Source organism: Phocoena sinus, chromosome 11 (genome assembly GCF_008692025.1).
Source record: "Phocoena sinus isolate mPhoSin1 chromosome 11, mPhoSin1.pri, whole genome shotgun sequence".
NCBI lineage: Eukaryota > Metazoa > Chordata > Mammalia > Artiodactyla > Phocoenidae > Phocoena > Phocoena sinus.
In genome coordinates, this window is record NC_045773.1 from 39559337 (window position 1) to 39586089 (window position 26753).

Genomic DNA, 26753 nt, shown 5'->3' on the forward strand with positions numbered 1-26753 from the left:
GACCTCTGATCCTTCCTCCCCCAGGGCCCACCTGGCTTGGTTCTTCCTGGAGACCCTGGCCCCAAGGGAGACCCTGGAGTCCGGGTGAGTAAATGTGGGGATGGGGAGTGTGACAGAAGGAGATGAGGTGGTGCCTGGGAGCCCCAACTAAGTCGTGCCTCCCTCCCTATGCCCTGCAGGGTCCCATTGGCCTCACTGGCAGAGCAGGAGCGCCGGTGAGTGCCTGTGACCTTGGGTAACATCAAGGTTTCTGGGGTCACCTCCCCTCAAGGGCTGGCTATACGTGCTACATCACTCTTGCCTCCTCCACAGGGTGACTCAGGGCCTCCCGGAGAGACGGGAGACCCTGGTCGTCCTGGTTCCCCAGGACCCATCGGCCCCCGAGGACGAGATGTAAGAGGACTGGACTGGGGGAGTGCTGGGGGATGGGGAGTAAGGTACTGCTGGCCTCCCTGGGGGTTTGGGGACCAAGGCTGACTCTCATGTCTCACAGGGTGAAGTTGGAGAGAAAGGTGACGAGGGTCCCCCGGTGAGATTCCTTCCCACTGTGGTTTCTGATCCTTTACCCTTGAACTGTGATCCCTGGGGGGCTGGGGCTCCACCAGGTTATCCAGTCCACCCCCCTGCCTCTGGTCCAGTTGGTTCCCAGGCCCTTCTCTGTCGCCACTCCCTGAGTTAGTTTGAGCCTAACTCACCTGTTTGATGTGACGTTCTCTCCACCACCAGGGTGAACCAGGTTTGCCTGGAAAAGCTGGCGAGCGTGGCCTTCGGGTGAGGCTTTGCGGGGAGAAGTAAGGGGGGGTGATGAGAGAATGTATAGGAGGTGGGCATGAAGCTGTGGGAAACTCTGAGGGGAGAAAGGGTGATGGGAGAGTCTGGAGGGAGGCATGTGGTGATGGGGAACTCTGACATGGTTTTCAGGGTGATGGAGAACTGGGGCAGTATGGGGGTCATGGGGGAATCTGCAAAATGCTGGGAGGGTCTGTCTCACACCAGCTACTCTTCTCAGGGGGCACCTGGAACTCGGGGGCCTGTGGGTGAGAAGGGAGACCAGGGAGATCCTGGAGAGGATGGACGAAACGTGAGTCCTGACCTCTGATCCCTGAACTCTAACCTCAACTTCAATCTCCAACCATCCAGCTCCCAGCCTCTGATCCTGCCACCCCGACCCTGCAGCGCTAAACCCTCACAGTCCTCATTTCCTTTGACCCCTTCATCACAACCCCGAAAGGCCACCAGGATCCCCATGAATCCTTAGGGTGTTTCCAAAGCTCCCCCAAACTTCTGCCTCTCCTCACTGACCCTGACCCTCTGACTTTCTGCAGGGGAGCCCTGGACCATCTGGACCAAAGGGTGACCGTGGGGAGCCAGTGAGTAGTGCTGGTGTTCTGGGCTCAGTAGTGCGCTTGTTCTGGGCTCGGGAGGGATACAGGGTTCTGGTGCTCAGTCTGGTCAGCACCTCCATTAAGGGCCTGGAGGTCAAGGTCGGGAGCCCTGGTGGCCACCTCCAGGCCTGACCTGGCTTCTGGGGTTTGGCACTGGGGTGCAGGGAATCTGGGAGCAGAGCTGAGCTTGAGGCAAACCTGAGCCATACCGTGGGGCCGCAGGGCTCCTGTTGACTACAGTTCTTTCCTTTCCTAGGGTCCCCCAGGACCCCCTGGACGGCTGGTAAGGGTTGCCTGGGTCTGATTCTCTGTCATCTCCCTCACCTGCCCCTGTTAGCCCCACACGGTGTCCCTTCATCCCCTCCACTGACTCCCACTTCCCCCACTGCCCCCTGATGTCTTTACTGATCCTCACCAACTCCTCCTCCCCTACTTGAACTATTCTTCTCACTGGCCATTCCCTCCACAGGTGGACACAGGACTTGGAGTCAGAGAGAAGGTATCATGTTCCGTGGGTGGAGTGAAGCTGTGAGCATAAGAAAGCATCCCAGCACCCCCATGACAGGTTCTGCCTCGGGCATGCCTGTGGCCCTAGTGCTATTCCCTCAACATGTTTGTCTCTACCATAGGGAGAGTCTGGGGACCGTGGACAGGAGGGTCCTCGAGGACCCAAGGGTGACCCCGGCCCCCCTGGAGCTTCTGGGGAGAGAGTAAGTGTGGCTTATCCCACAGGAACGTGTGGGCCTGGGAAAGCCTGCTCTGATTTCTTCCTCCCCTTGTCCTCAGGGCATCAGTGGACTTCGGGGTCCCCCAGGCCCGCAGGTGAGTGACACACTTTGCCCCATCAGCCTAAGTTCCCATCTTGCCCTCACCTCTCACTGACCTTGTTCCCTTCAGGGGGACCCAGGTGTTCGAGGCCCAGGAGGAGAAAAGGTGAGAGGGCATGGAGGTTTTCCGACTGTGAGCCTGGGCTCTCAGATCCATCTCATCCTTCGAGGCCTCTTACCACTCTGTTTTCCTCAGGGTGACCGGGGCCCCCCTGGCCTGGATGGCCGCAGTGGACTGGATGGGAAACCAGGAACCCCTGGTCCCCCTGGGCTGCCTGTGAGTCGTGGCGGTCACTGCCTGGTCACGCCCCTTCCCTGCCCCTTTGTATGGCTTCAGACTCACTGGAGTCTTCTGGGTCTTGATGAGCTCTGGGGCCAGATGGGTTATCTGTGTCTTCTCCTAGTACCCTGCCTGGGTGGGGGATGTTACTGCCTGACAGGCCTTGGGTTCACAGGAACTAGTGGCCCTGTCAGTGGGCAGTGCCCCTGACCCCATGATCACTGCGGACTCCCTGACTTGAGTCTCTCCTCAGGGTGCTATAGGCAAGGCTGGGGATCCAGGGAGAGACGTAAGTAAGGGGAGATATTAGGGTGGAGGGCGGCTCAGGGGTCCAGCATGAACTGTGTAGCCCAGTCTTCATAGTCACAGGACCAGCGGGAGTAGGGGGAGTTGGTCCAGCCCTGTCCTTGGGAGGGTCCCAGTCCCTGGCAGGCAGGTTTGAGCAGAGTCCTGCTTTCTGATCTTCTCTGCCTTGGGCGCTATAGTAGGACCCCCAAATCCTGAGGGTTCTTCCCTTGGGAGTTTCAGCAGAGGGCCCCCTACCCTATCGGGTCTCAGCCTCAGGACCTCAATGGCTCCTCCCAATTCTGGGGGGACTCTACACGGGAGGAGGTTCTTAGTGGGGTTCTCCAAGTCCATGGATGTGCCCCCGGAGATGTATCAGTGGCCCTCTCAATCCTAGCAAAGACTTTTTCCAGGGACTTCCTGGCCTTCGAGGAGAACAGGGCCCCGCTGGCCCCTCTGGTCCCCTTGGAGCACCGGTGAGTCCCACTTTCATTGTACCCTTTTAAAAATAAAAACAAATTATTTATTTGGTTGCACGGGGTCTTAGTTGCAGCAGGCGGGCTCCTTAGTTGTGGCATGCATGTGGGATCTAGTTCCCTGACCAGGGATCAAACCCAGGCCCCCTGCATTGGGAGCTCGGAGTCTTATCCACTGTGCACCAGGGAAGTCCCCTTGTGGTATCCTTTTGCCCCGTTACTGCCCTCACCCCAACCCTGACTTCTGACCAATGATCTTTTCCCACAGGGAAAGCCAGGCAAGGATGGCAAGCCTGGCCTGAATGGGAAAAACGTGAGTGTCCAGGGTAGGCACAGTGAAACCTCCAAAAAATGTTAGCACATGTACATGGTTCAGATGTGCCATACACATGGGGCACACACACAGACGCATGCTGACACGTGCCGACACCCGAGTACGTAGCCCACACGTACAGATACATCCTGAAGCCCACGTCCATGTGCACACACGGGCAGCCTCACAGACACAGTGGGTTAAGTGGACGTGCCGACCTGTGCCTGGATGGGCCAACACAAGCTAAAATAACCACAGCCACGGGCACAGGCAAAGAGCCTCAGACACAGATGGAGAGGTGCCAACACACAGGTGTGAAGCCCACATTCAGGGTTACTGAAGACATGTTGACACACAAACACTTCCACCCATACACGTGCTATGGCTTGGCCCCAGGGCTGCACGTGTACCTCTGTGGAGGTGTGGTGAGACACATATCCAAGGCTCTGACGTGTGATACATGTGGGGACAGACCGACATATGCATTTGTGTCCACAGTCACTCATATACATACGGCCACACATAGTGAGGTAGACACAGGACTTGCAGACAGTTACCAAGACACACAGACAATTCTTAATTCTGTTGGGTCTGATGTGAGTCCTCTGCCCGCAGGGAGGACCTGGGGACCCTGGAGAAGATGGGAGGAAGGTGAGTCCCCTCACTTGGAGTCTGCTCTGGCTCAGATTGGGGCCATGTCTGAAGCACCCTTGTCTTCCTTAGGGAGAGAAGGGAGATTCGGGCGCTCCTGGGAGAGAAGTGAGTGTTGGAGTCTTCTGCAACCTCTGACCCCTGACCCTGACCCTAAGATATGTGGCTCCACTCCTTTCTGGGGTCTCAGGGTCCTGATGCTGGCTGCATCCTCCACAGGGTCATGATGGCCCCAAGGGTGAGCGAGGAGCTCCTGGTAGCCCTGGACTCCAGGGCCCCCCGGGCATCCCAGGGCAAGTTGGCCCTCCTGGCCAGGTGAGTGTCCAGGGTAGTTCCAGGACTTGGGAGCCACAGGGGCCATTATGTTGTCACCCTGGGATGCCATGATCCTGGGCGACTTCTTTGTGTTCTGACATATCTCAGGGTTTCCCTGGTGTCCCAGGAGGTTCGGGCTCCAAGGTGAGTGTGCAGATGCTGGGTGGGGGGTATGGTCAGGGGCTGCCCAGAGTGGGGGCATTTTCACCACTGGTCATTCTTTTTCTCAGGGTGACCGTGGGGAGACTGGACCCAAAGGGGAACAGGTGAGGCCCCCATCTTTTTCACTTGCCCCGGTAGCCATAGCACCCACGCATGCACGCACATGCCCCCAGCCCCAACCCCAAGCTGGGTCCAGCGGCTTGTCTCTTGGTGTCTCCAGGGCCTCCCAGGAGAGCGTGGCCTGAGAGGAGAGCCTGGGAGCACGACGGTGAGTGAAGCCTGGGACCTGGCCCTTGACTGTTATGTGCACGCCTGTAGCGGCCACCTCTGTCCCCTTCCACTTGCTGTGAGGCCCCACTGGAGCTGTGCTGTGTGCTCAGCCCCCTGCCCTGTTGGGATTCCTGTAGCCTACACTGAGGGGAACCTGGGCAATGGGGACATGTCAGGGAGGGGCTTCCAGTGACCTCGAGCCACCTCAACCAAGGACTAAAGGGTCCTCTGGGCAAGAGGCCTGGGGAAGAGGGTAGGGAGGCTGTTTTGGGGGGCAGTGTGGGGCCTTCTCCTCTGTGGGCAGCCCCTCACCCAGTTTGTGTCCCCAGGATGTGGAGCGGTTGCTGGAAAATATTGGCATCAAGGTAGGTTGTTTGGGGGCTGGGCATGGGGGCTGGTGGGAACCCCACGGGACAAGTAATGCCCTTGGGGCCAGACCAAGGCGTGGGAGGCTCCAGTAATGGCCCTGCTCTTCTGACCCCTCACTGTCACTCAGACGTCCGCCCTGCGGGAGATCGTGGAGAGCTGGGAAGAGAGCTCTGGCAGCTTCCTGCCTGTGCCTGAACGGCGTCGTGGCCCCAAGGGGGACCCAGGAGAGCGGGGCCCACCAGGCAAGGAGGTGTGTGTTGGCTGCTCAGGGGGCGTGTCCTGTGGAGGGTGTGGTTGACACCAGCATTTACTCTTCTGTTCGTCCAGGGCCCCACTGGCTTTTCTGGAGAACGCGGGCCGAAGGGAGATCGTGGAGACCCCGGCCCTCAGGGACCACCTGGCCTGGCCTTTGGGGAGAGGGGCCCCCCTGGACCTCCTGGCCTTGCTGGGGAACCTGGAAAGCCTGGTATCCCTGGGCTCCCAGGCCAGGCTGGGAGTGTGGGAGAGGCAGGGAGACCAGGAGAGAGGGTGAGCCTGGCTGGGATGGCTGGGGAGGTGGGCTCAGGAGGAGCTGGACTCCCCACAGGCATAGCCCCCACCCTGCGATTTGCACTTCAGGGAGAACGGGGAGAGAAAGGAGAACGTGGAGAACAGGTGAGCTGGAGGGGGCTTTACTGGGCGGGACTGCCTATGGGCTGTGTTGGGGTGGCCACCCATTTTCTTCTTTTCTGCAGGGCAGAGACGGCCCTCCTGGCCTTCCTGGCCCCCCTGGCCCCCCTGGCCCCAAGGTGATCACCCCAGCTCTGCCCAAGCCTGTGACTGCTGTCACCAAGAGGCCACCATTGGCTTGAGCCCCAGAAATTCCATGTGGTGACTCTGACCCTACAACCCTCTGGCACCCTGTGACCTGGGATGACCCCTCCATGCCTCTGTGACAGACACATCTCTCCCCTGTGACCTTGTGCTTGTAGGTGGCCATGGACGAGCCAGGTTCTGGACTCTCTAGAGAACCAGGACCCCCTGGACTCAAGGGTGCTAAGGTCAGTGTGTGGGATCAACCTGGGGGCCACCCTTGCCATGGCGCCAGCGCCTGGCTTGACATGTCATCCCCACAGGGGGAGCCAGGCAGTGACGGCAACCAAGGCCCCAAAGGAGACAGGGTGAGCCCTCCCACCCCACCATGTTTCCCCTCCCCTGCAGGAGGGCATGCGGGGGTGGCATGTCTGTGGGCACCTGGCAGTGATGGGGGCTCAGGGCATGACACTCTGCTTGCAGGGTGAGCCAGGCATCAAGGGAGACTGGGGAGAGCCTGGACAGAGGGGTCAAAATGGCATCCCGGTGAGTCCTTGCCCCACAGGCCATGGGTGCGCAAGTACACGGCTCTCACTTGTGTTGTCCGGGCTGGAGTCTGCTCTGCCTGGGGCTGTCTAGGGGGAAGCTGGGATGGGGGCAAGGACAGTGTAGCCTTAAACGTGTTCTCTCTAGGGTCTACCAGGAGAGCGTGGCGTGGCTGGGCCTGAGGGGAAGCCGGTGAGTGATGACAGGAACAGCGTGGCCGAGATTCTGGGGAACAGCTACCCTTTGCTGTGTGCTGGCCGCTGTATGCACGTGTCACCAGTGACCGGTGCCGGGGTGTGGTGACTGGGTGCCCAGGTCTGAGTGCAGATGCATGGTAGCTGTGTACGTGTACAGGCCCATGTGTATTGTCTATGTGGAGCAGTCTGTGGGTATGGGGTGATTTGTGCCTGGGAGGGGTAGAGGTGCAGAAGTAGTGGGGCCCCCAGGCAAAGGTCTCTAGAGGGCAGGAACAGGCCCAAGTGAGGCCAGACTGAGGCTCAGAAGCCCCCTTCTCTATCCAGGGTCTGCAAGGTCCAAGGGGGACCCCTGGCCCAATGGTGAGTATCCCAGAATCCCGCTCCCTCCTGCTCCCATCCTACAGTGGGTAACCCCTACAATGGGCAGTACTGCCTCAGTTTCCCTGGGAGGGTGGGATTGGCTCCCACTCGTCTGGCTCTTTCTCTCTCCAACAGGGTGGCCATGGAGACCCTGGACCACCTGGTGCCCCGGTGAGTGATGGGGAAGCACTGCCTAGTGGGGGTGGGGCAGGCATCAGTCCCCACTGATGACTCAGTTGGATAACTTGTTTGTGTTAGTCCATGAGTCCAGGTGGATAACTCTGACCCCAGTTTCCTGCCCTTGATACTTTTTTCTAGGGTCTTGCTGGCCCTGCGGGACCCCAGGGACCTTCTGGCCTGAAGGTGAGTATAGGCTTGTGTGGGTGTGTAGCTGGAAGGAGGTGGTGGCTTGGAGCAGCCTGTCTGCACCAGGATAACATCTGCCAACCTCTGGGAATGTCACTGCCCTGTAATGCGACTGAGCACCAAGGTGCTCCGTCCATGTGGGCTTTGCTTTGGATGGAGGCTGAAGGGCCTCTCATTCATCTGTGGGGTCATGCGGTCTCTGGGGTTTTGGCAGGGGGAGCCCGGAGAGACAGGACCACCAGGACGGGTGAGTGACCCAGCCCATGGGTTAGTCACAGGGAGCTGGGTGGGGTTGGCACTGCCCTGAACTTTTTCTTCCTCCAGGGCCTGCCTGGACCCACTGGAGCTGTGGGACTTCCTGGCCCCCCTGGCACCTCAGGCCTTGTGGTGAGTGAGGCCCCTGCAGAGATAGCATGTCCCTGCCCTCTGGGTCCTGTGCTCTCCATGTCCCTCTCACATCTGACTTGTTTCCTTCAGGGTCCTCAGGGGGCACCAGGTTTGCCTGGACAAGTGGTGAGTCCTGGGGATCAGGGCTGGACTCCGGGGGTCAGGAGTCAGGGGGCAGGCCCCTGACAGAGCTCTCCCTTCTCAGGGGGAGACGGGGAAACCGGGAGTGCCAGGTCGTGATGGTGCCAGTGGGAAGGACGGAGACAGAGGAGCCCCTGGCGTGCCGGTGTGTGTTCTGAGGGGAGCTCGCTGTGTGCATGTGATGGGGCCTGTGCCAGCCGCCGTGTGCCTGGAGGAAGAGGAGGGCTGGGCAGTAGGGACAGGGGGTGGAGAGGCATTGAGTTCCACCCACCGTTCTGCCATAGGGGTCACCAGGTCTGCCTGGCCCTGTCGGACCTAAAGGAGAGCCTGGACCCATGGGCACCCCTGGACAGGTGATCTTTGATCCTGACCGCCACCTTCTGCATCAGCTCCTCTGCCTCACTCCCAAACCCAGTTTGTCCCTTCCATATGGACGGCGAGGTGGGGATGGGGAGGTGGCAGGAGGCGAGGTAACTCACCAGGAGTTCCCTGCAGGCTGTGGTCGGGCCCCCTGGAGCAAAGGGAGAGAAGGTGAGTGTGTGGGAGGCCTTGGTTTGGGGGGCACAAGGGTTAGGGGCTGAGGAATCCCACTGACCCCTTTCCCTCATCAGGGCACCCCTGGAGGCCTTGCTGAAGACCTGGTGGGAGAGCCGGTGAGTGTGGAACCTCCACAGCATAGTTCCTCCACCCCTGTGACCCTCACCTTCCATAATATGCCCCACATGGTCCGGGCCTCATGCTCCCTCTTTGAGTCTCAGCTGTCTGTGCCCCTGACACCCATGTGTCCTCCTGACCCCTGTATCCACAGGGAGCCAAAGGTGACCGAGGACTGCCGGGGCCGCGAGGCGAGAAGGTGAGGTGGGCCTGGCCGCGGGGCCTGTGCATTGGGCAGGGAGGGGTACGGTTGGGTGGCTAGACACCCTCACCACCCTTTCTATGCAGGGTGAAGCCGGCCGTGCCGGGGAGCCTGGAGATCCTGGTGAAGATGTGAGTCTGGGGTCTGGGCGAGTCTGAGTCTGGTTTGAGGAGTACAGTTGTGGATGTGAGGGACCGTTGCTGGGCATGGGCACATCTGAACCCGAGCCTGGCCGAACATTCCAGCATTCAGGGTCCTGCTCTGGGAGCATGCGGGGGGTCACATCTCCTGGCTTCCACGTGCCTGTCCTAGGTCTTCTGTTCCTCCCTGTGTCTGAGCACATGTGCTCCTGTTTGATCTCCCAGGTCTCAGGACACATGGGAGTTTTTGTGGGCCTCTCCTTGGTCATGTATTGGTGCTGCCCCTCTCCCCACCCTGTCTGTGCTCCTGTATCTGAGCTCATGTCTGTGGTCATGTCTAAGCTCCCTGGAATGGGACATGTCTGAGTTCCTGCTCCTGTCTGCACTCCCACATACCTGCACTCACATCCTTGGTGCCAAATGTCCGTGGTCACCTCTGGGCTCCCGTGGGAATGTTTTGGGGCCATACCTGAGCTCTGGGTTCATGTTCCTACTCTCAAATGCTGTTTACTTTGTTTTAGGGTCAGAAAGGGGCTCCAGGACTCAAAGGTCACAAGGTATGTGTGCCCTAAAGCATCCTTGCTGGGGGTCATGGTCCTGAGACTCCCTGAGCCTGATCTGACTCTTCTTTCCCTTGAAGGGTGACCCAGGAGTTGGGGTCCAGGGGCCCCCTGGGCCAATTGGTCCTCCAGGTCTAAAGGTAAAACAATGCCCCATCACTAGTAGTGGGGGCAGCAGGTGGGGCGGGGTCCTGGAGGTGGGAGAAAGAGGGTATTCTGGGGCTAGTCCTGGGAAGGGGTCCTGCTGGAGCCATTCCTCCCTTTGCTATTTTTGTTCCAGGGAGACTTGGGCCCCCCCGGCACCCGTGGTGCTCCTGGTATTGTGGGGTTCCCCGGTCAGACAGGCCCTCGAGGAGAGATGGGTCAGCCGGGCCCCAGTGGAGAGCGGGTAAGTGTGCTGAGGGCTGCACGTGGGGACTTGGTGACTTGAGGACCTCTGAATCTGGTACTGGGTGAGGAGGAGAAGGGGGCCCAACCCTGCCGAGGGGGCTCCTGGTTTTGGGGGGACAGCACGGGAGGAAGGTTCCCAAGTCACCCTTCGCCTCTCTTACCTCATTTTCACTATAGGGTCTGGCAGGCCCCCCAGGGAGAGAGGGAGCCCCAGGTCCCTTGGGGCCACGTGGACCCCTTGGGCTAGCGGTGAGTAGAAGTGCCCCAACGCTCCATGTCTCTGACTGCTGTGTGTTGGAGTCTGTCCATGTGGGGACTTAGGCTGGGGACTATGCCACACTGTGTGGCTAGATGTGTGTGTGCCTTTGAGGGGCACAGAAGCCTCACCTCACTCTGCCCACAGGGAGCGCCTGGGGCCCCTGGACTCAAAGGAGACAAGGTAGATGGGACAATGCTGCTGGCTCTCTCTTGCACCCCTGTCACCCCCTCCAGCTTCCACTAACCCCTGTCACCCCCTCTAATCTCCACTGACCCCTGTCACCTTCTCCAATCTCCACTGACCCCTGTCACTCCCTCCAACCTCCACTGACCTCCCATGACCCTCTGTCCTCCACCAATTCCCCTCACTGATCCCTGGTGTCCTGTTGATCTCCAGGGAGACACTGGAGCAGGGCCGCCTGGGGCCCGAGGCGAGCGTGGGGAGCCGGGTGTCCGGGTACGTATATCCTGCTCTGCCGCCATGGCCATTCCAGGGAGCCACCCTGGGACTCCCTTCATCACAGTTCTCGCCTCTGATGTCCAACTTACCGAGTCACTGAATCTATTGTCACCAACCAGGGTGAAGATGGCCGCCCCGGCCTGGAGGGACCCCGAGGACTCGTGGTGGGTCTCCCTGGGGAAAGAGCCAGTGGTGTGACTCAGTCCCCTGTCTGTGCCCTCTGTGCCCTTGTGACACTCTGCAGCCTTCTGTAGCCCTCTGGTTCTCCTTGGCTACTCTCTGGTCCTTTGTCTCCCCCATTCACCCGGGCCCCCCGGTCCTCCTCTGCCCCCTGACCTCTCTCCCCAGTAGTCCCCACAAATTCCCTTAGCTCACTATTTTCTTCTCTCATACAGGGTCCCCCAGGCAGCCGGGGGGAGCGTGGGGAGAAGGTAAGGATATGGGGAAGAGGTCCCGGAGTGTGGGTGGGAATGGATCTTGCAACTCAGGATTTGGGGCTTCTCTATTTCGGTGAGACTCACACTCTTCCACCCAATAGGGTGACACTGGAACCTCAGGGCTAAAGGGTGACAAGGTGAGTGTGTGCATGGGGGAGGGCAGGGGACTAAGGGTGCTCCTGACTCCTCTGACTGCCCCCTGTCCACTCAGGGTGACTCAGCTGTGATTATGGGGCCTCCGGGGCCACGAGGTGCCAAGGGGGACATGGTGAGTGGGTCTGGTCCATGTGCAGATGGGTGTGGGAGGGGCTTCTGTGTGGGCTGGGCCAGGGGATCTGAGAGCTCAAACCCTCAGAGGGTAAGGGACTTTTAGCCCCTGACCCTGATTTCTGACCCTGACCCAGGGTGAACGAGGGCCTCGGGGCATAGATGGTGACAAAGGACCTCGGGGAGACAGTGGGGACCCTGGAGAAAAGGTATGGGGAAGAGGCTGGGATATTCTATACAGGGTGAGGAGGGGGGTCCTACAGGCTGGGGGGCTCCATGGAGGGTCTGTGAGGACAGGAGGGGAGGATGGGAGGGGGCTTTCTGGGGGTCAGAGGGGAGGGGGTTCTGTCAGCTGTAGCAACTCTGTGGGGTGGCTGAGAGGATGGGGGCTCTATGGGGGGGGCCGAAGGGCCTGGATAGGAGGTGAGAAGGGGAGTGTGTGGACTGTGGCTCTATGAGAGTGCCTGTGGGAATGGGAAGGGGGCTCCTTGGCTGTTAGGGGTACTCCAGGTAGGGGTAAGGGTAGGGGCCCAGTGGTAAGAGGAGTGGCAGGAATCTGGGGGTCCTGGGGTGAGAAATGAGCCACCCCACGAGCCACAGTCCCCAGCTCCACCCTGCTGGGGCGTGGGCTGGAAGGGAAGGGACCACGGGGAAGTGCGTGGGAGCAGCACTGGCCAGCTCCACCTCAGCCAGCAGGTTCCAGTCATTCTCTGAGCATGCAGCCTGGTCTGGTCCTGATTGTGTCCCTCTCCTGGTCACTCCCACAGGGCGCCAAGGGACAGCCTGGAGACAAGGGCTCAGCCGGGTTGCTGGGAGTGCGTGGACTCACAGGACCCAAGGCAAGTCCCGCCCCAGTACAGACCCAGAGCCATGCATCACACACCCGTCCCAGGGGTGTCCTCTGAGCATTGGAGGGTTTCCTGCCTCCCTCGCTGTTGGCCCCATATGTGCTCACACGGGCTCCTTGTGCAGCCTGGGCCCTGGCTGCAGTCACCGAGTGGCTGCATGTGCAGCAGACAGGCCAGTATAGGGGACAGTCACACTGAAGGGCTGCCCTCCCCCATCTGTGTTTCCCACAGGGTGAGCCTGGTGCTGCAGGGATCCCTGGTGAGCCGGTAAGATGCCCCCACGCCCATGTAGTGGCCTTTGACCTTACAGTGAACCAGTACTCTCATGTTGTCCAGGGACCCTACCTTCACAGTAGCCCCCATGATGGTTCCACCCACATAGTGACCCCTGCCCATGGTGACCCTCATCCCCATGGAAAACCCTGCCCTTCCCAGTGGCTCTGGCCCCTAATGATGATTCTCACCCCTATGGTGTTCCTTGTCCATTACATCCAAAGTGATTCCCTTTGATCCCTCACTGACCTCCCCTGGCCTCACATTGACCCCTTTCCCCCCAGGGATCCCGAGGAAAAGACGGAGCCCCTGGTGTCCGAGGAGACAAAGGAGATGTTGGCTTCATGGGTCCCCGGGGCCTCAAGGTGAGAAGGGGACTGCTTTTTTCCCCCTAATCAGGAGGACCTGATGTTGGAGGGTGAGGTATCTGGGGTCAGAGGTCAGGTATTTGGGGTCAGATGTGGGGGTATCTGGGGTTGAATGTGAGGTGTTAGGTTAGAGGTTGGAAGGTCAGAGGTTGGAGTATCTAAGGCCAGTTTGGAGAGTAGTTTCAGTGTCAAGGGGTAACAGGGTGAGGTATCTGGAAGTCATTTTTCACTTCTTTTCTCCCGCAGGGCGAACGGGGGGTTAAGGGAGCCTGTGGCCTTGATGGAGAGAAGGGAGATAAGGTACAGGGGTGATGGAGCATATGCGTGGGGATGTGGGGGACTGTGAGGCCTGGGGCCTAAGGCTGATCCCTCCACCTGATCCCTGCAGGGAGAAGCTGGTCCCCCGGGCCGCCCAGGGCTGGCAGGACGCAAAGGAGAGTTGGTGAGAGTGGGGCACCCCCAGAATGAGGAGTGGATGGGTGGGCCAGGGCCTAGCTAATGTCTTCTCTTCTCCAGGGGGAGCCGGGTGTTCCAGGCCAGTCAGGGGCCCCTGGGAAGGAGGGCCTGATCGGTCCCAAGGTATGGGGTCTCTCTCAACAGTGGACATTGGGGGTTTAGGATTGGGCAGGGAAGGGCATGGTTGGGTCGTGAAGGTTTTGGGTCGTGAAACGTTGGGACATTGGGGGGTGGAGTGGGGCTGGTCTTAAGGTTTCAGGGTGGGTTGGGGTCACAATGTGCTTTTTTATTTTTTCTTTGGCCGCACCGTGTGGCACGTGGGATCTTAGTTCCCCGACCAAGGATTGAATCCGTGCCCCTCAGTGGCAGCGCAGAGTCTTTTTTTTTTTTTTTAAGATTGATTTATTATTTCTTTATTTTATTTTTATTTCTCTTTGGCTGCGTCATGCGGGATCTTGCGTTGCAGTGTGCAGGCTCTTCGTTGCGGCGCACGGGCTTCTCTCTAGCTGTGTCATGCGGGTTTTCTCTTCTCTAGTTGTGGCACGCAGGCTCCAGGGCGCGTGGGCTCTCTAGTTGTGGTGTACGGGTTCCAGAGCGTGTGGGCTCTGTAGTTTGTGGCACGCAGTCTCTCTAGTTGAGGCGCGCAAGCTCAGTAGTTGTGGCGCATGGGCTTAGTTGCCCCGCAGCATGTGGGATCTTAGTTCCCTGACAAGGGATCAAACCCACGTCCCCTGCATCATAAGGCGGATCCTTTACCACTGGACCACCAGGGAAATTCCGAAGCGTGGAGTCTTAACCACTGGACTGCCAAGGAAGTCCCCACAATGCACATTTAGGATTAAGGGATGGGAGGTGGAGCAGCACATGCCTCAGGGCTAAGGGGTTACGGTGGGTGGAGGTCAGTGGGGAGGCTGGAGTGTCAGTGTAGGGGAAAAAGGTGGAGTCAGGGCAAGGGGCATCACAGTGGGGTCAGGGTCATGGGGATCATGGCAGATTGAGGGTCTTCGACTGGTAGGGCCACAGGTACTTGAGGTTATGGCCATTGGGCCTGGGGGCTTATGGGGGTTGAGCTGAGGTAGGCCAAGGCAGAGGGACTCTCATGCTTCTTTCTGTTCCCAGGGTGACCGCGGTTTTGATGGGCAGCCAGGACCCAAGGGTGACCAGGGCGAGAAAGGGGAGCGGGTAAGTTGAGGCTAAGGTCACGGTGAATTGAGGAGATTGTACTCTCTGGAAGTGGGTCCATCTTTGGAAGCTCTCATCACTGACCCTGACCTATCTCTCCTCAGGGACCTCCAGGAATTGGGGGCTTCCCAGGTCCCAGGGGCAGTGATGGCTCTAGTGGTCCTCCCGGGCCACCTGGCAGTATTGGTCCCAAAGGCCCCGAAGGACTTCAGGGCCAGAAGGTGAGGGGCCCTGACTCTGATTCCAGACCCCTGAGCCTCACTGACCCTTCACACCTCATTGACCTCTAGCTCTGCAACCCATTCCCCCAATATCTTTGCCCCAACCTCTGAACTTATGATCCCAATTTGTCCTACTTCTGACCCCCACTGCCTCTGACCCTGCTTACTTGGTCCTGTCTGACAGGGTGAACGAGGTCCCCCTGGAGAGAGTGTGGTGGGGGCCCCTGGGGTCCCTGGAACCCCAGGAGAGAGAGGGGAGCAGGTGAGTGGGGATTCCTAGGCTTGGGGTCAAAGGTTGGGGTGACCTCTGGTGTCCGTGAGATCAGAGGTCACAGCCTGGTCCTATCCATTGCACATAGGGGCGGCCAGGACCTGTGGGGCCCCGCGGCGAGAAGGGAGAAGCTGCACTGACAGTGAGTGTGGGGTATGGGGGTTGTGGGCTCTGCCTCCTGCACCCAACCCCCGACCCCCTGGACTCTGGACCCTGACTCAGCGCTGTCCCTCCATGATCCCTGCTTCATGTACCCTTTGTCCTTCTGTGATCCATTGGTTCTTCATGACCCTTGTGGTCTTGGGCTCCTAGGAGGATGACATTCGGGGCCTTGTGCGTCAGGAGATGATTCAGCATTGCGGTGAGTGGGGCTCAGCCCACAGTCTCTTGGGTACCACCCCACTCCATCCCCGTACCCCTAGACAGGGGCAGGCAGCATCCCCAGAACTTCCAAGGGGCAAGCAGTCAAGGAGATGGGTGGAGACAGATGGATACAAAAAGCACACAGGTGTTTCAGGACAGACATGCTGACAGGACTTCCCCAAATGGAGACCCAGGCAGAGGTGGAGGGACTCGTAGTGTTCCTGGGTGCCCAGGATGGTGGCGTGTGGAGGGGCTGGAGGTGTGAGCAGAGCCGGTTCCTCAGGGCCTGACGTGGAGCCAGGGTGTGGGTGGAGGGCTCTGGTGGCCCTGGGGGGCATCAGAGAGTGAAGCTGGTCTCCTTCCGCCTCTCTCTGTGGCTGCTTTCCCTCTGTCTCCATGCCTGTGGCTCCTGACTGGCTGTCTCTCCCTCTCTCTCTTGCCCTTTGTTGGCCTGTTCCCAACTTCACTCTCGCCCTCTGTTTGCTTCTCCCCTTCCTTTCTTTCTCTTTCTCTCTCTCTGCCTCTGCTTCCCTTCCTCTCTCTCCTGTCTGTCACTCTCTCCTGCTGTCCCTCTCTGTATGTCTCTGCCTCCGTGTGCGTCTCTCTCCCTGCCTGCGTCTCTCTCCCTGCCTCTTTCCATCTTTGTCTCCTGCTCTGTTATTGTCTCTCTCGCTGCCCCCTCTCTGCCCCCTCCAGCCTGCCAGGGCCAGTTTATCACATCTGGATCACGTGAGTAGTTTTCTGGTATTTTCTGCTCCCGGAACTTTCCTCACCCCGGGCCCTGCTGTGCCCATCACCTGGGTCCTCGCAGCAGGGGCTTGGCTGGGGTGGCCACCATGCTGACCCCAGGGCCCTGTGCCCCTGCTTCTGGCTCTAGGACCCCTCCCTAGTTACGCTGCAGACACCGCTGGCCCCCAGCTCCACGCCGTGCCCATTCTCCGCGTCTCCCATGCAGAGGAGGAAGGTGAGGACGGCTGGAGCCGTGGGGCGTGTTGGGTGGGAGAACAGACACACACGGGACTGCTCATGTGTGCAGGTCCCACGCCACGCATGTAGGGTCCACATTCAGGGAACACTCTTGTGTACATGTGGGAGACCAGTGCTGCCCACCCCATCCAAGGGCCAGGGTTGGGCAGCATGAACCCGGCCCTGCTGGGGCCCTGCTCACAGCACTCCCCACCATGCGTGCAGGCCAGGTGCCCCCTGAGGATGATGAGTATGAATACTCTGAGTATTCCGTGGAGGAATACCAGGACCCTGAGGCTCCTTGGGATGGCGATGGTGAGAAAGGGGGCTGGGCCCAGAGGGATTGGGGGAGGGGCAGACAGAGCCCATCCCTGCTGACCTCTCTGACCTCCATCAGCCCCGGACCCCTGCTCGCTTCCACTGGACGAGGGCTCCTGTACTGCCTACACCCTGCGCTGGTATCATCGGGCTGTGGCAGGTGGTACGGAGGCCTGTCACCCCTTTGTCTATGGTGGTTGCGGAGGGAATGCCAACCGTTTTGGGACCCGTGAGGCCTGTGAGCGCCGCTGCCCGCCCCGGGTGGCTCAGAGCCAGGGGACAGGTATGGGCGTACCTCCCATCCCATTAGGGGCCTACCCAGATCATGTCCAGGGTCAGGGTCCTGGGTCAGAAGTCCCCTCAGACTGGGGGACCTGGGACAGAATCTCCCCAGACCAAAGAGCCGAGTAGAGAACCTCAGCTCTATGTGGAGTCCCCAGTGTGGCCCCCTTCAGTGCTCCCTCCCTTAAAGACCTGAGTGAGCATCCCGCTCTGCGGGCAGAGCCTCCACACCCTATGCCCCCATCTTCCCCATTCTCTGTGGCTGATGGGATGGGTAAGGTCAGATGGCTGAACCCAACCTGCCCCACCCAGGTGCTGCCGGGAGCTTAGGCAGATGATGAGCTGAAGTTCAGCATCCCCTGGAGAAGTCGGTGTCTCAGCTGGACCCTGCTGTCCCTCCCCTTGGTGCTAGAGGCCTGCGTGCACGTGAGCGTGCATGAGCGTGTCCGTTAATTTCAGTGACTTGTTCCATGGGTCTAGCCTTCCCCCCTGTGGACAAACCCCCATTGTGGCTCCTGCCTCCCCGGCAGATGACTCAGTGTGGGATGGCTGTGGGCAGTGAGCGGATGTGACTGAATCTGACCGCATCTGACCTGCCCCTTGACCCAAGCCTGTGATGACATGGTGCTGATTCTGGGGGGCATTAAAGCTGCTGTTTAAAGGCCCCTGTTGTGCCTGTTTGGGGAGGTGTGGGTGTCAGGGGGCAGTACCATCCCAAGTGGGTACAGAGTCCTTCTGTCCAGCCGTGGTCACTGTCCTGTGACCCTCAGTCTCCAACTTGTCCCCAGAAACAAGACAGGGTAGGGACCGAGGATATGTCCTCACTGCTCCCCAGGAGGGGATGAATCATAGGTGGGGGGCTGCCTCAAGCCAGGAGACAGGGCCCAGCTGTCAGCCCAGGGGCTGAGGGAGATAAATGGGCCCTGAAGAGGGCAGAGAGGCAGACCACAGCACAGCACTGCCTGGCCCTAGCTTATCCTAGAGGAGGCTGCTACTGGTAGGACTGGGGTCAAGGGGTGTGGGCAGGGCCTTTGGGGTTGAATGGATCTGGGATTTGAGTCAGTGGAGGTCTCTGAACCTGAGGTGCCCTGGGATCTCTGGCTGCTTCTCTGCCTCAAGGACCCCCATTCCTGCCTTTCTTTGCCCTGGATCTACTACAAGCTTTCTCGCTCAGACCTCAGGCTCCCCTTTGGTCCCTCTGTGTTTCTCTCTCTTTGCATCCTTATTTCCATCACACTGTCTCTGGGGCAGTTTCTCTCTCTTTTTGTTTGTTTGTTTCTTTTTTGCGGTACGCGGGCCTCTCACTGTTGTGGCCTCTCCCGTTGCAGAGCACAGGCTCCGGATGCACAGGCTCAGCGGCCATGGCTCATGGGCCCAGCCGCTCCGCGGCACATGGGATCTTCCCAGACCGGGGCATGAACCCGTGTCCCCTGCATCGGCAGGCGGACTCTCAGCCACTGCGCCACCAGGGAAGCCCTCTGTCTCTTTTTTCTTCCACTCTCCATTTGCTCCGCCTCCCTCTCATTCATTTCCATCTCTTTCTCCCTCTCCCTCTCTCCTCCCTCCCTCCCTTTCTTCTTCTTGTTCTTGTTCTTCCTCCCTCCCCCCCATCTCTCTCTCTATAAAATATATCCATATCTAGATGTACCTGTGGCTCTCTGTCTCTGGGTTTCTCCATCACTTTGTATATCTCTGTCTCTCTCACTCACTTTCTCACTCTTTCTGTCCCTCTGACCCCTTCTCTGCCTGGCTCTGTCTGTTATCTCTGTCTCACTCTGGCTCTCTTCTTGTTCTTTCATCTCTGTTTCTGTCTCTCTCTGTCCCTGGCCTGGCCGCTCTCTGTCTCTCTGCTTTCCCCATCTGTCTCTGTCTATGGGCCATAGCTGACCAGGGCCCCTGCCCTGAACCTGTTTTCTCCTCGCAGCCTGACCACACGATGACCAGGTGGGCTCTGCTGGTGCTGATGGTCCTGACATTGGGCAGGACTCTGCTTGTCCCAGCAACCCCTATCCCAGGCTTCCAGCTTCTCCCTCAGAACTTTCCCCAGGCTACTCCCTGCCCTGTGACCTCGGAGAGCCTTTCAGCCAGCACCACAGGCCCCTCCACTGCTTGGGGCCGCCCCGGCCCTGGCCTCCGCCCTGGCCCCCACATCACCCTCTCGCTGGATGTCCCCCTTGGCCTCCTGTGGATCTTACTGGAGCAGGCCCGGGCCAGGGCAGTGAGGGAGCAAGCTGCTGCCAGTACCCACATCCTGGCCCATGTTGGCCGCTGCTGAGCCTGAGGGAGAGGATGACAATGATGGAGCCAGTGTGGATGGGGAGACCTGCAAGGCAGCGGCAGAGCTGGACGGTGCTACATCTGGGCACGGTGCATCAGGACTCTGCCACGTGGGGTCACTGCCATGTGGTGTCATATCAGAGTGCCTCACAGAGTCACAGTGTGTCTGGACAGCCTGGATGTTGCTGTGTCAAGTTGCCAAGTGGAGTCTTGCCACTCCTAGGAGCCCCACAGGCTTACAGTATGTCTGGACAGCTTGGACACTACCATTGAAGGTCACTACAGTATGGAGTCTTACCATGTCTGGGTCCCACTTGTGTCCAGTCACAGAGCATCTGGACACCATCACGTGTGGTCACTGTAATGCTACTTCCAGGCACCTCAACACAAGAGACCATCACTGCATCGGAGACCAGCCCACCTAAGACCAGACCCACAGGTCTGCCCTGTCCTCCCACAGGTCACCACACAGAGAAATGCTGGCGGAGGGTCACATGCATGAGACAGCACCCACCCCAGATGGATGGGGCTATCAGGGGCATCTCTAGGCAGAGTGAGATGGTCGTACGTGGGAGGTCTGTGGCCGTGGCAGCCTTGCCCTGTGTGTGTGTGGGGGGGTGTGTGTGCACGCATGTGTGGCTGCATCTCTGTGTATCTAACAGCTGTGAGTACGTGTGAGCAAGGTGAGGCCATATGAGGGAGCTGGGAGGAACAGGAGCTTGTCCCCCAAACCTACATGAAGCACGCTCAACACATAGCCAGGGGCTGTCTTACCCACACCCCTGCATACCTAGCCTCTGCCCTTGGACACACATGGCTCAGGGGAGAGGGAGCTCAGGCTGCTGGGGCTCTGGCCCAACTGCCCCTCCTTCATCGAATTGTCCTGAGCAAACCTCCTCACCTTTCCAAGCCTGTTTTCTCCTCTGTAAAGCACAGTGATGCCACCAAGCTTCTTGTGAGCACTGAGTGATGTAATGTACATGAAGGTTCTGGCACGCAGAAAGCGCTCAATACATGTAGTGACTGGAGAATGGGATAGACAAGAATCACACAGTCGTGTGCACCCAGGCAGTGACACACGAGGGCGGAGTCATAGCTGGCTACGCTGCTCCTCTCCCCACTCCTCCCGCCCCAATTTCACTGACCTATCCCTTGGTGTGCAGGGCTTATATTTTGCCTAATCTCACAACCCCAACTCCATTGCTGTGCTGGGATGGGACTGACCTTCTGGAGAGTGTGGTCAGGCTTGCCTGCAGATGAGGCAGGTATTCTGGGTAGTGTAGACAACTCCAGCTGGAGACGAGGGCTGGAGAAAGAGATAGCACTGTCGGAAGTGTGGCTGCCCAGGGCCGGGGTCACTGACGGAGATCTCACAGTTGTCAGCAGCCCTGGGGGGCGGGCCCAAGGCGGGGCTGGAGAGGCGGGGCCACCCGGCCTACTGGGCTCTCTCCGGAGCCTGGAGGGCGGGGCTGCCCGACTCCGAGCTGCAGGGGGCGGCGGCCCAGGCCAGTTTGGTTGCAGGATGAACAGAGGCAAGGAAGGAGGCAGCTCCTTGACGGACCCCTGGTCAGGGAGCAGCAGACAGGGTAGGCACGGGGCAGGGTGGACAGGGTGGGGGGATTGGGAAAAGACCTGGGCAAAGTGGAGGTGGTGCTAGAAGGGGTGTGAGAGTGTTGGGGGTCTCTCCAGGAATAGGGGTGCTCTTAGGGGCATCAGTCTGTCAGTGGCATGGAGGAGGGGGAACACTGGCGTCTTGCCGGGGAGAAGGAGCTGGGCCAAGGGGGAACTATAAATAGCTTCTTCCTCCAGCCCAGGGGGAGGGACAGTCAGCTGGAGCTTCCCAGGGGGCCTCCTGCTCTGCCCTTTGGTGGCCTCCAAGGGGTCATGTTTATCCAGGTCCCCCCTCAGGGGTCATATCCAGAGGCTCATTTGGGAAGTTTTTCATGTGATGTTACTTTAGCCCTTAAACCAGCATTTCTAGGGCAACTACTGTCTGTGTGCCTTGTGCTGGTCCTGAGCTGCTCTAAGCACCTACTGTGTGCTCTGTCCCAGTCAGGAACCTCTCTGAGCACCTTACTGTGTGCTCTGGCTGGTCCTGAGTCACTTTGAGCACCTACTGTGTGCCCTGTGCCAGGCTGGAATCAGCAAGTGCCGACCAGGGTTCACGGGCTGCTTGGTTACACGGCTCTCTACCCCCAAGTTGGAACCTCACACCCTTTGTGAGCTCTGGACCCAGGGAGACACAGGATGATCCTTGGCTAGAAATGGCCAGAGGAAGCTGGAACTCCTAGGAACTCCCCAACCTCCCAGTGACAGCAGAGGGGAGAGGAGGAGGGAATAAAGGGGAAGGAAGACAGCAGAGAGCAGCAGGCCTCACTGCAGCTGGCCTGTCTCTGCACCAGCCTGGGTGCAGGGCCTGTTAGTGTGTGTGCACCAGTGGCTGTGTGCATACCATGCTTTCGTGCAGTGGTGTGTGGGTCTGTGTGGGATGCACTGAGGTCCCTGGGCCCATATGCTGCAAAGGGTGGCTGTCGGTTTGGCCAGGTCTGGCCAGCAGATACGTGGACTGGGAAGAGTTTGAGCATTGAGGACTGAAGACTGAGGACACCCCACAGCTTGTAGTCTGGAACACTGGGAGGAGGTCCAGTGGTCAGTGCAGAGGGCACCACAGGAGCCAGGCCAGGCAGGTTCACGGCGAGGAAAAGCTGAGCAGGATGTGTTCACACACAAGTGCACACTGACATCCTAGTACACCTCCCACCCTTGGGCCAGGAGAGCTGGCTCACTCTGGGATGGCCCAAAGGAGGGAAAGCCATGAGAGCCAGTTATTCTATTGGACATATTGGCGCTGAGGGAGCAGAAAGTCAGGAGAGCATTTCAATGGAGGGAACATGCAAGAGTGCAAGTGTGGAGGTGGGATGTGTGGTTATAGTACAAGGTGTGGGAGGTGAGGTTCTGAAGGGCTGGGAGCTGAGCTGAGTCCATCCTGCACTGTGGGCTGGCGGTTCGGTGACACTGGGCCCTTCTCCCCTTCCTCCATTTCCTACCTGAGAAATGGGGCCATGGGAGAGGAGTATCCTCAGAGCAGATGTAGACCCTGGCCTTGGGGAGGGGCTCCAGGCTCCTCCTGCTGTTGACATGTGGCCTCACACTGGATATAGAGACTTGGGAAGGTATGTCTGGGTCAGCCCAGGGTCAGACAGGCAGAGTGGGAGGTACAGAGCCACTGATTTTCCTGGGAAGCCAGACTCAGACTTCTGGAGGTGAGGATGGCTTCCCAGACATGGCCCTGGCCTCCTGCCCTGCCCTGGCTGTCCCCTACCCCCAGCCTTTTTTTTTTTTTTTTTTTTTTTACCCCCAGCCTTTGACTAACATTCCAAGAGGGTTGGAGAGAATGGCAGGCCTGAGAAGGTGCAGGGTGTCTGTGGATGTTAGATGAGGTAGACTTTGCAATGACTGCTGGGGGTTGGACAGGGTGTGGGTATGTGGTGACAAGGTCTCTGAGGCTAGGGTGGCCCCAGGATGGCCTTGGTAGTGGCCAGGAGACAGACAGGAGGGCTGACTTATCAGGAACAGAATGAGTGGCTTTGGAGAAGTAGGAAGTGGGTGGAAGGTCACTAGGAGCATCCTGCTCATCAGGAGCTGCCTATGGGTGTGCCAGCTGCTGGGCATGAGGTGCGGAAGGAGGTGGATGGTGGACACTGAAGAGGGAGGCTGAAGAAGGAGGAAGTGGTCGACTCTGTCTGAGGCAGGGCATTTCCTGGGGAGGCAGCTTGAGCTGCTTCCAGGGAAGTTCTGCGTGGGCTTCTAGCACGTGGACCTCCTTAACCTTCATTTCCTGTGAAGTGGGCAAGACATCTGTATCAGTCATCTTAAGGGTCCTTGCCAGGCTCTGAAGGGCTGGGCTGTGACTTGGAGGACTGACTCAAGGCAGGGGTGTGACAAGGAGGGCAGAGGGAGGGGTGCTGCCCCTGTGGAACACTGGGTGGAGACTTTTCTCCATGCCCCAGCCCCTGGATCCTGGCTGGGCACACATTAAGCAGAGAGAACTTGGGGATGCAGTGATCCTGCCAGGGGATGTGGTGGAGGACATCGCTAGAGGGCAGTGTGACCCAGACTCGAGCAGTGTCAGCTAAGGTCGGGGGCAGAAAGTGTACAAAGCTTAAGAGGTTGGGCTGAGGAGACAGGAGGTAGGCCAAGTGTTCCCGAACTCAGGCTCTCTCCCTTTCCCCTTGCCTCCACTGCATTTTTAGAGACAAGAGGAAGAGAAATAACATAATAAATGATAACATTAATGTGCTTTAGAATGGATTTCTCAGACACTGACACTTTTAACACATACCAGAATCTTGTAAGATCCGTGACAGTGTGTATTCCATTTTCCTGATGAAGAAGCAGAGGCTCATTAAAGAAAAAAATGTGTAAACTTATGATTTAAAATTTAATTGGTAAAAATGAAATCCTGGAAGGAGAAGTAAGATACTGTCAGGGTTTGGTAAGTCCCCAGGGACCTTGGTTACTAGGTGCCGCTCACGTGCTCCACGTGGGCTGGGGTTTAGCCTGAGCTCCCCAGCAGCTAAGGCAAAGAGAGAAATACGATTAATTTTGAGATTTGTCCTCTGTCCCTGTCCATGAGATAAAGGAGCTTTTTCAGCGTGGTTGAGCAGGCTGCTCCTGTGGGCAATGGAGAGTCCCGGGACTCGGAGCAGAAGAGAGGGTCGGGGCACAAGGCCGGTGGGGCGCGGCGGAGTTGACAACTGGGCCAGTGATGAGAGTTACGCAGAGGCCGCCAGGCTGGTCCTGACCAACTAAGCTCTGCGCGTCACGCAGGCCTACCCCAACGCATGCAAACCCCTCCTCCTGGGGGCCCTGAGGTCACGCAGAGCGGGAAGCGGGACCTCGGGTGTCCTGGGGGCAAGCTTGGCACGCCCAGGGCGAAGCCGTGGGTGAGGTCTATGCAAATCATCAGGGTCGCGTTGGGTGTGCTGGGCTCCGGCATCCAGGGCGGGGCCTGCACCATCCAAGCCTGGAAACTGGGGAGCTGGGCATGCGCGTCCCCCATCCTGGCATGCAGGGCGGGCCCGCTTGGTCCAAAACGCGCTAGTACGCTAGTAGGCGAGCTGAGCATGCGTGGTAGGAGGCCAGGCGCTCTTCAGTTGGGGTGGAGCCTACTCGTTCCGGGGCGGGGCCTGCGGGGAGTTGGAAGGGCGTCATCGCGGCTTCAGGAGGGGCGGGGCTGAGGGGCAGAACTGGGGGGCGGGGCATCGAGTGGCCCGAGGTGGCCGGGCTGCTGGGTTGGAAGCAGCGCGGTCCGACTCATCCTAGCCCCAGGATGGCGTCCCCACGGGAACTGACCCAGAACCCCCTGAAGAAGATCTGGATGCCGTACAGCAATGGGCGGCCTGCTCTGCACGCCTGCCAGCGCGGTGGTGAGGCGGGGTCCGCGGGGAAGGGGGAGGGCGGTGCATGGGCATGGGTATTGGTCTTACGTGGAGAGGGAGCCGGGAACAGGTGGGGAACCGGGGACAGGTGAGGCAGCCGTGACTGGTGGGAGGGGAACAGGAACGGGTGGGAGGCCTGGGACAGGTGTGGCAGAGCGGGAGGCGGGGACAGGTGTGTTGCGACGTCTCGGCTCAGCGGGAGCTAGTTCTGGCCGCCATCACCTAGGGGAGGGCTTAGGACCCTTCCTACACCACTCTGTCCCCACCGCCTCAGGTCAGGGGAGGACTTGGAGCCTCGGTCCTGCCCTCTCAGCTGGCCAGAGAGCGTGGGCCGGGTGGTCAGGCCGGGGTCTGAGCTGTGTTGGCCCTAGGAGATTCGCTTGGTCTCTCTGAGCCCAGAACTTTCAAAGGCCCAAGGCGGGGAGGAAGGCCCATCTCTGGGCCTGAAATCGGGTTTTGGGAGGAATTTCAGGGAAGTGCACATGTGTTCAGGATAGAGACAGTGAGACCACTTTGTTATATGGGCCTGTCTTTGTGTCCATGGGTGTGTAAGCATCCAGGTGGGGTTGTGGGTGACTGGTAAAACTGGAGGGTGGAAACATCTAGAACATATGCTGAAATTCAAGGAATCGTTAAGGGGATTACTTTTCCTGTGGTCCTAGGTGTTAAACCCACTTCATTGATTTTCTGCTTGTCCTTAAATGAGTCTGCAACTTTTTTTATTACCAAGAAAAACAAAGATTTATTTTAGGAGTAACTGAAATGTTGTAATAAATTTGGAAGTTGGCAAGGTCCTCAGAGAACATCTAGTCCAGCTTCTGATACAGATTTGGAAATGGAGGTCAGGAGATTGTGTTATGTGCTGGGGTCTCCCTGCACTCCTGACCTCTGCTTGGGCATGATAGGAGAGAAGAGAGTGCTTGGTGCTTGTCTTGCTTTGAGGGTATCCTGGGGGCCTTGGCTTTGACCAGGATGTGAGTCCTAGGTGAGGAGTGTGTGCATCTCTTAGCACACTGTGGAACCTGGTAGGGGTGGCCGTGGTTTTGACCAGACATTCTGGTGGGTCGTTACTCTGACCATAATGTAGGTCCTGGTGGGCTGCTGAAACTGTGAACCTGCTTTTAGCCCTGGGGCCATGGCTTTCCAGTCAGTATTCAGTCCTAAGGGACTATGGCTACACCCTAGCCAGTTTTCCTTCTAGACTTCTGGAGGTGTGGAGGGCTAGGCCCCTTTCTCTTGTGCTTCTAGTCAGTCCGTGTTAGGGCTGTATTGTCCTAACTAGGGGGTGGCCTCCGTTGTTACATAAAGGAGAAGGAGTGAGAACATGGACTTTGGAGGCAGGAGCACTCAAGCTGCGTCGTGGTTCAGCTGGGTGACCTTGGGCAAAGAGCTGACCCTCTAGGTCTCAGGTTCCTTATCTGTGAGACTGAGACAGTCATCATCCTTGCACTGTGAAGCTGCTGTGAGCCTCTTTTTTTAAAGTTTATATATATATATATATATACATATATATTTATTTATTTATTTATGACTGCATTGGGTCTTTGTTGCTGCTCGCGGGCTTTCTCTAGTTGTGGTGAGTGGGGTTTACTCTTTGTTGCGGTGCACGGGCTTCTCATTGCGGTGGCTTCTCTTGTTGTGGAGCACAGGCTCTAGGCGTGCGGTCTTCAGTAGTTGCCGCACGCAGGCTCAGTAGTTGCGGCGCATGGGCTTAGTTGCTCCATGGCATGTGGGATCTTCCTGGCCCAGGGCTCGAACCCATGTCCCCTGCATTGGCACCAGGGAAGTCCTGTGAGCCTCTTGATAAGTGCTTGATAAATGGTAGCAGGTAATTTTGTAATTTATCATCACTGTTGTTTCTTTGCTTCTCCATACCTCAAAGTCAGGGATTGAAGCTCCAAGCCAACCCCCTTTCAGGTGGCAAAGGAGTTGAGGCCCAATGGGAGGGGACTTGCCCAGGTCTAACTGCCCCTGGGGCAGGCCTGTGTTTCTCCAAG

General features: G+C 58.6%; 3 protein-coding genes across 11 annotated transcripts in view; all 3 read left to right on the forward strand.

Annotated features, from left to right (window-relative positions):
- Positions 1-17697, forward strand: part of COL7A1 (collagen type VII alpha 1 chain) — a 32706-nt gene extending 15009 nt beyond the window's left edge. Inside the window, exons 50-119 of one of the 3 annotated variants that reach the window (XM_032649650.1) lie at positions 25-84; positions 180-215; positions 313-393; positions 494-529; positions 727-771; positions 1010-1081; positions 1326-1370; positions 1642-1668; positions 1855-1884; positions 2015-2095; positions 2172-2207; positions 2283-2318; positions 2409-2489; positions 2746-2781; positions 3191-3253; positions 3522-3566; positions 4182-4217; positions 4290-4325; positions 4437-4532; positions 4641-4676; positions 4763-4798; positions 4915-4962; positions 5294-5329; positions 5461-5583; positions 5661-5861; positions 5952-5987; positions 6068-6121; positions 6305-6373; positions 6449-6493; positions 6609-6671; positions 6819-6863; positions 7193-7228; positions 7364-7399; positions 7547-7591; positions 7809-7841; positions 7919-7981; positions 8072-8107; positions 8187-8267; positions 8407-8475; positions 8618-8653; positions 8734-8775; positions 8931-8975; positions 9065-9109; positions 9640-9675; positions 9759-9818; positions 9959-10066; positions 10246-10317; positions 10472-10507; positions 10724-10783; positions 10906-10950; positions 11182-11217; positions 11325-11360; positions 11435-11491; positions 11628-11699; positions 12258-12329; positions 12570-12605; positions 12896-12976; positions 13226-13279; positions 13368-13421; positions 13496-13558; positions 14555-14617; positions 14722-14838; positions 15023-15100; positions 15198-15251; positions 15422-15470; positions 16169-16201; positions 16350-16436; positions 16664-16753; positions 16836-17039; positions 17351-17696. In XM_032649650.1, coding sequence (XP_032505541.1) covers positions 25-84; positions 180-215; positions 313-393; positions 494-529; positions 727-771; positions 1010-1081; positions 1326-1370; positions 1642-1668; positions 1855-1884; positions 2015-2095; positions 2172-2207; positions 2283-2318; positions 2409-2489; positions 2746-2781; positions 3191-3253; positions 3522-3566; positions 4182-4217; positions 4290-4325; positions 4437-4532; positions 4641-4676; positions 4763-4798; positions 4915-4962; positions 5294-5329; positions 5461-5583; positions 5661-5861; positions 5952-5987; positions 6068-6121; positions 6305-6373; positions 6449-6493; positions 6609-6671; positions 6819-6863; positions 7193-7228; positions 7364-7399; positions 7547-7591; positions 7809-7841; positions 7919-7981; positions 8072-8107; positions 8187-8267; positions 8407-8475; positions 8618-8653; positions 8734-8775; positions 8931-8975; positions 9065-9109; positions 9640-9675; positions 9759-9818; positions 9959-10066; positions 10246-10317; positions 10472-10507; positions 10724-10783; positions 10906-10950; positions 11182-11217; positions 11325-11360; positions 11435-11491; positions 11628-11699; positions 12258-12329; positions 12570-12605; positions 12896-12976; positions 13226-13279; positions 13368-13421; positions 13496-13558; positions 14555-14617; positions 14722-14838; positions 15023-15100; positions 15198-15251; positions 15422-15470; positions 16169-16201; positions 16350-16436; positions 16664-16753; positions 16836-17039; positions 17351-17376 — 4116 coding nt within the window. In that variant the 3' untranslated portion in view covers positions 17377-17696. Of the gene's footprint in view, positions 1-24; positions 85-179; positions 216-312; positions 394-493; positions 530-726; positions 772-1009; positions 1082-1325; positions 1371-1641; positions 1669-1854; positions 1885-2014; positions 2096-2171; positions 2208-2282; positions 2319-2408; positions 2490-2745; positions 2782-3190; positions 3254-3521; positions 3567-4181; positions 4218-4289; positions 4326-4436; positions 4533-4640; positions 4677-4762; positions 4799-4914; positions 4963-5293; positions 5330-5460; positions 5584-5660; positions 5988-6067; positions 6122-6304; positions 6374-6448; positions 6494-6608; positions 6672-6818; positions 6864-7192; positions 7229-7363; positions 7400-7546; positions 7592-7808; positions 7842-7918; positions 7982-8071; positions 8108-8186; positions 8268-8406; positions 8476-8617; positions 8654-8733; positions 8776-8930; positions 8976-9064; positions 9110-9639; positions 9676-9758; positions 9819-9958; positions 10067-10245; positions 10318-10471; positions 10508-10723; positions 10784-10905; positions 10951-11181; positions 11218-11324; positions 11361-11434; positions 11492-11627; positions 11700-12257; positions 12330-12569; positions 12606-12895; positions 12977-13225; positions 13280-13367; positions 13422-13495; positions 13559-14554; positions 14618-14721; positions 14839-15022; positions 15101-15197; positions 15252-15421; positions 15471-16168; positions 16202-16349; positions 16437-16663; positions 16754-16835; positions 17040-17350 lie in introns of all 3 variants that reach the window. The other 2 variants (XM_032649649.1, XM_032649652.1) reach the window with 2 other exon arrangements.
- Positions 17698-18674: 977 nt separating this feature from the next.
- On the forward strand, positions 18675-20526 carry UCN2 (urocortin 2). Its single transcript, XM_032650422.1, has one exon. The coding sequence runs from the start codon at positions 18681-18683 to the stop codon at positions 19311-19313; it is 633 nt and encodes a 210-aa protein (XP_032506313.1). The 5' UTR covers positions 18675-18680; the 3' UTR covers positions 19314-20526.
- Positions 20527-20759: 233 nt separating this feature from the next.
- Positions 20760-26753, forward strand: part of PFKFB4 (6-phosphofructo-2-kinase/fructose-2,6-biphosphatase 4) — a 47286-nt gene continuing 41292 nt past the window's right edge. For 4 of the 7 annotated variants that reach the window (XR_004352358.1, XR_004352359.1, XM_032650417.1 and 1 more), the window contains exon 1: positions 20760-20901. Coding sequence is in view for 4 of the 7 variants with exons in the window: in XM_032650417.1 (XP_032506308.1) it covers positions 20838-20901 (64 nt within the window). In the remaining 3 variants the exon portion in view is untranslated. Of the gene's footprint in view, positions 20902-24569; positions 24745-26753 lie in introns of those variants that run through there. The other 3 variants (XM_032650420.1, XM_032650419.1, XM_032650421.1) reach the window with 3 other exon arrangements.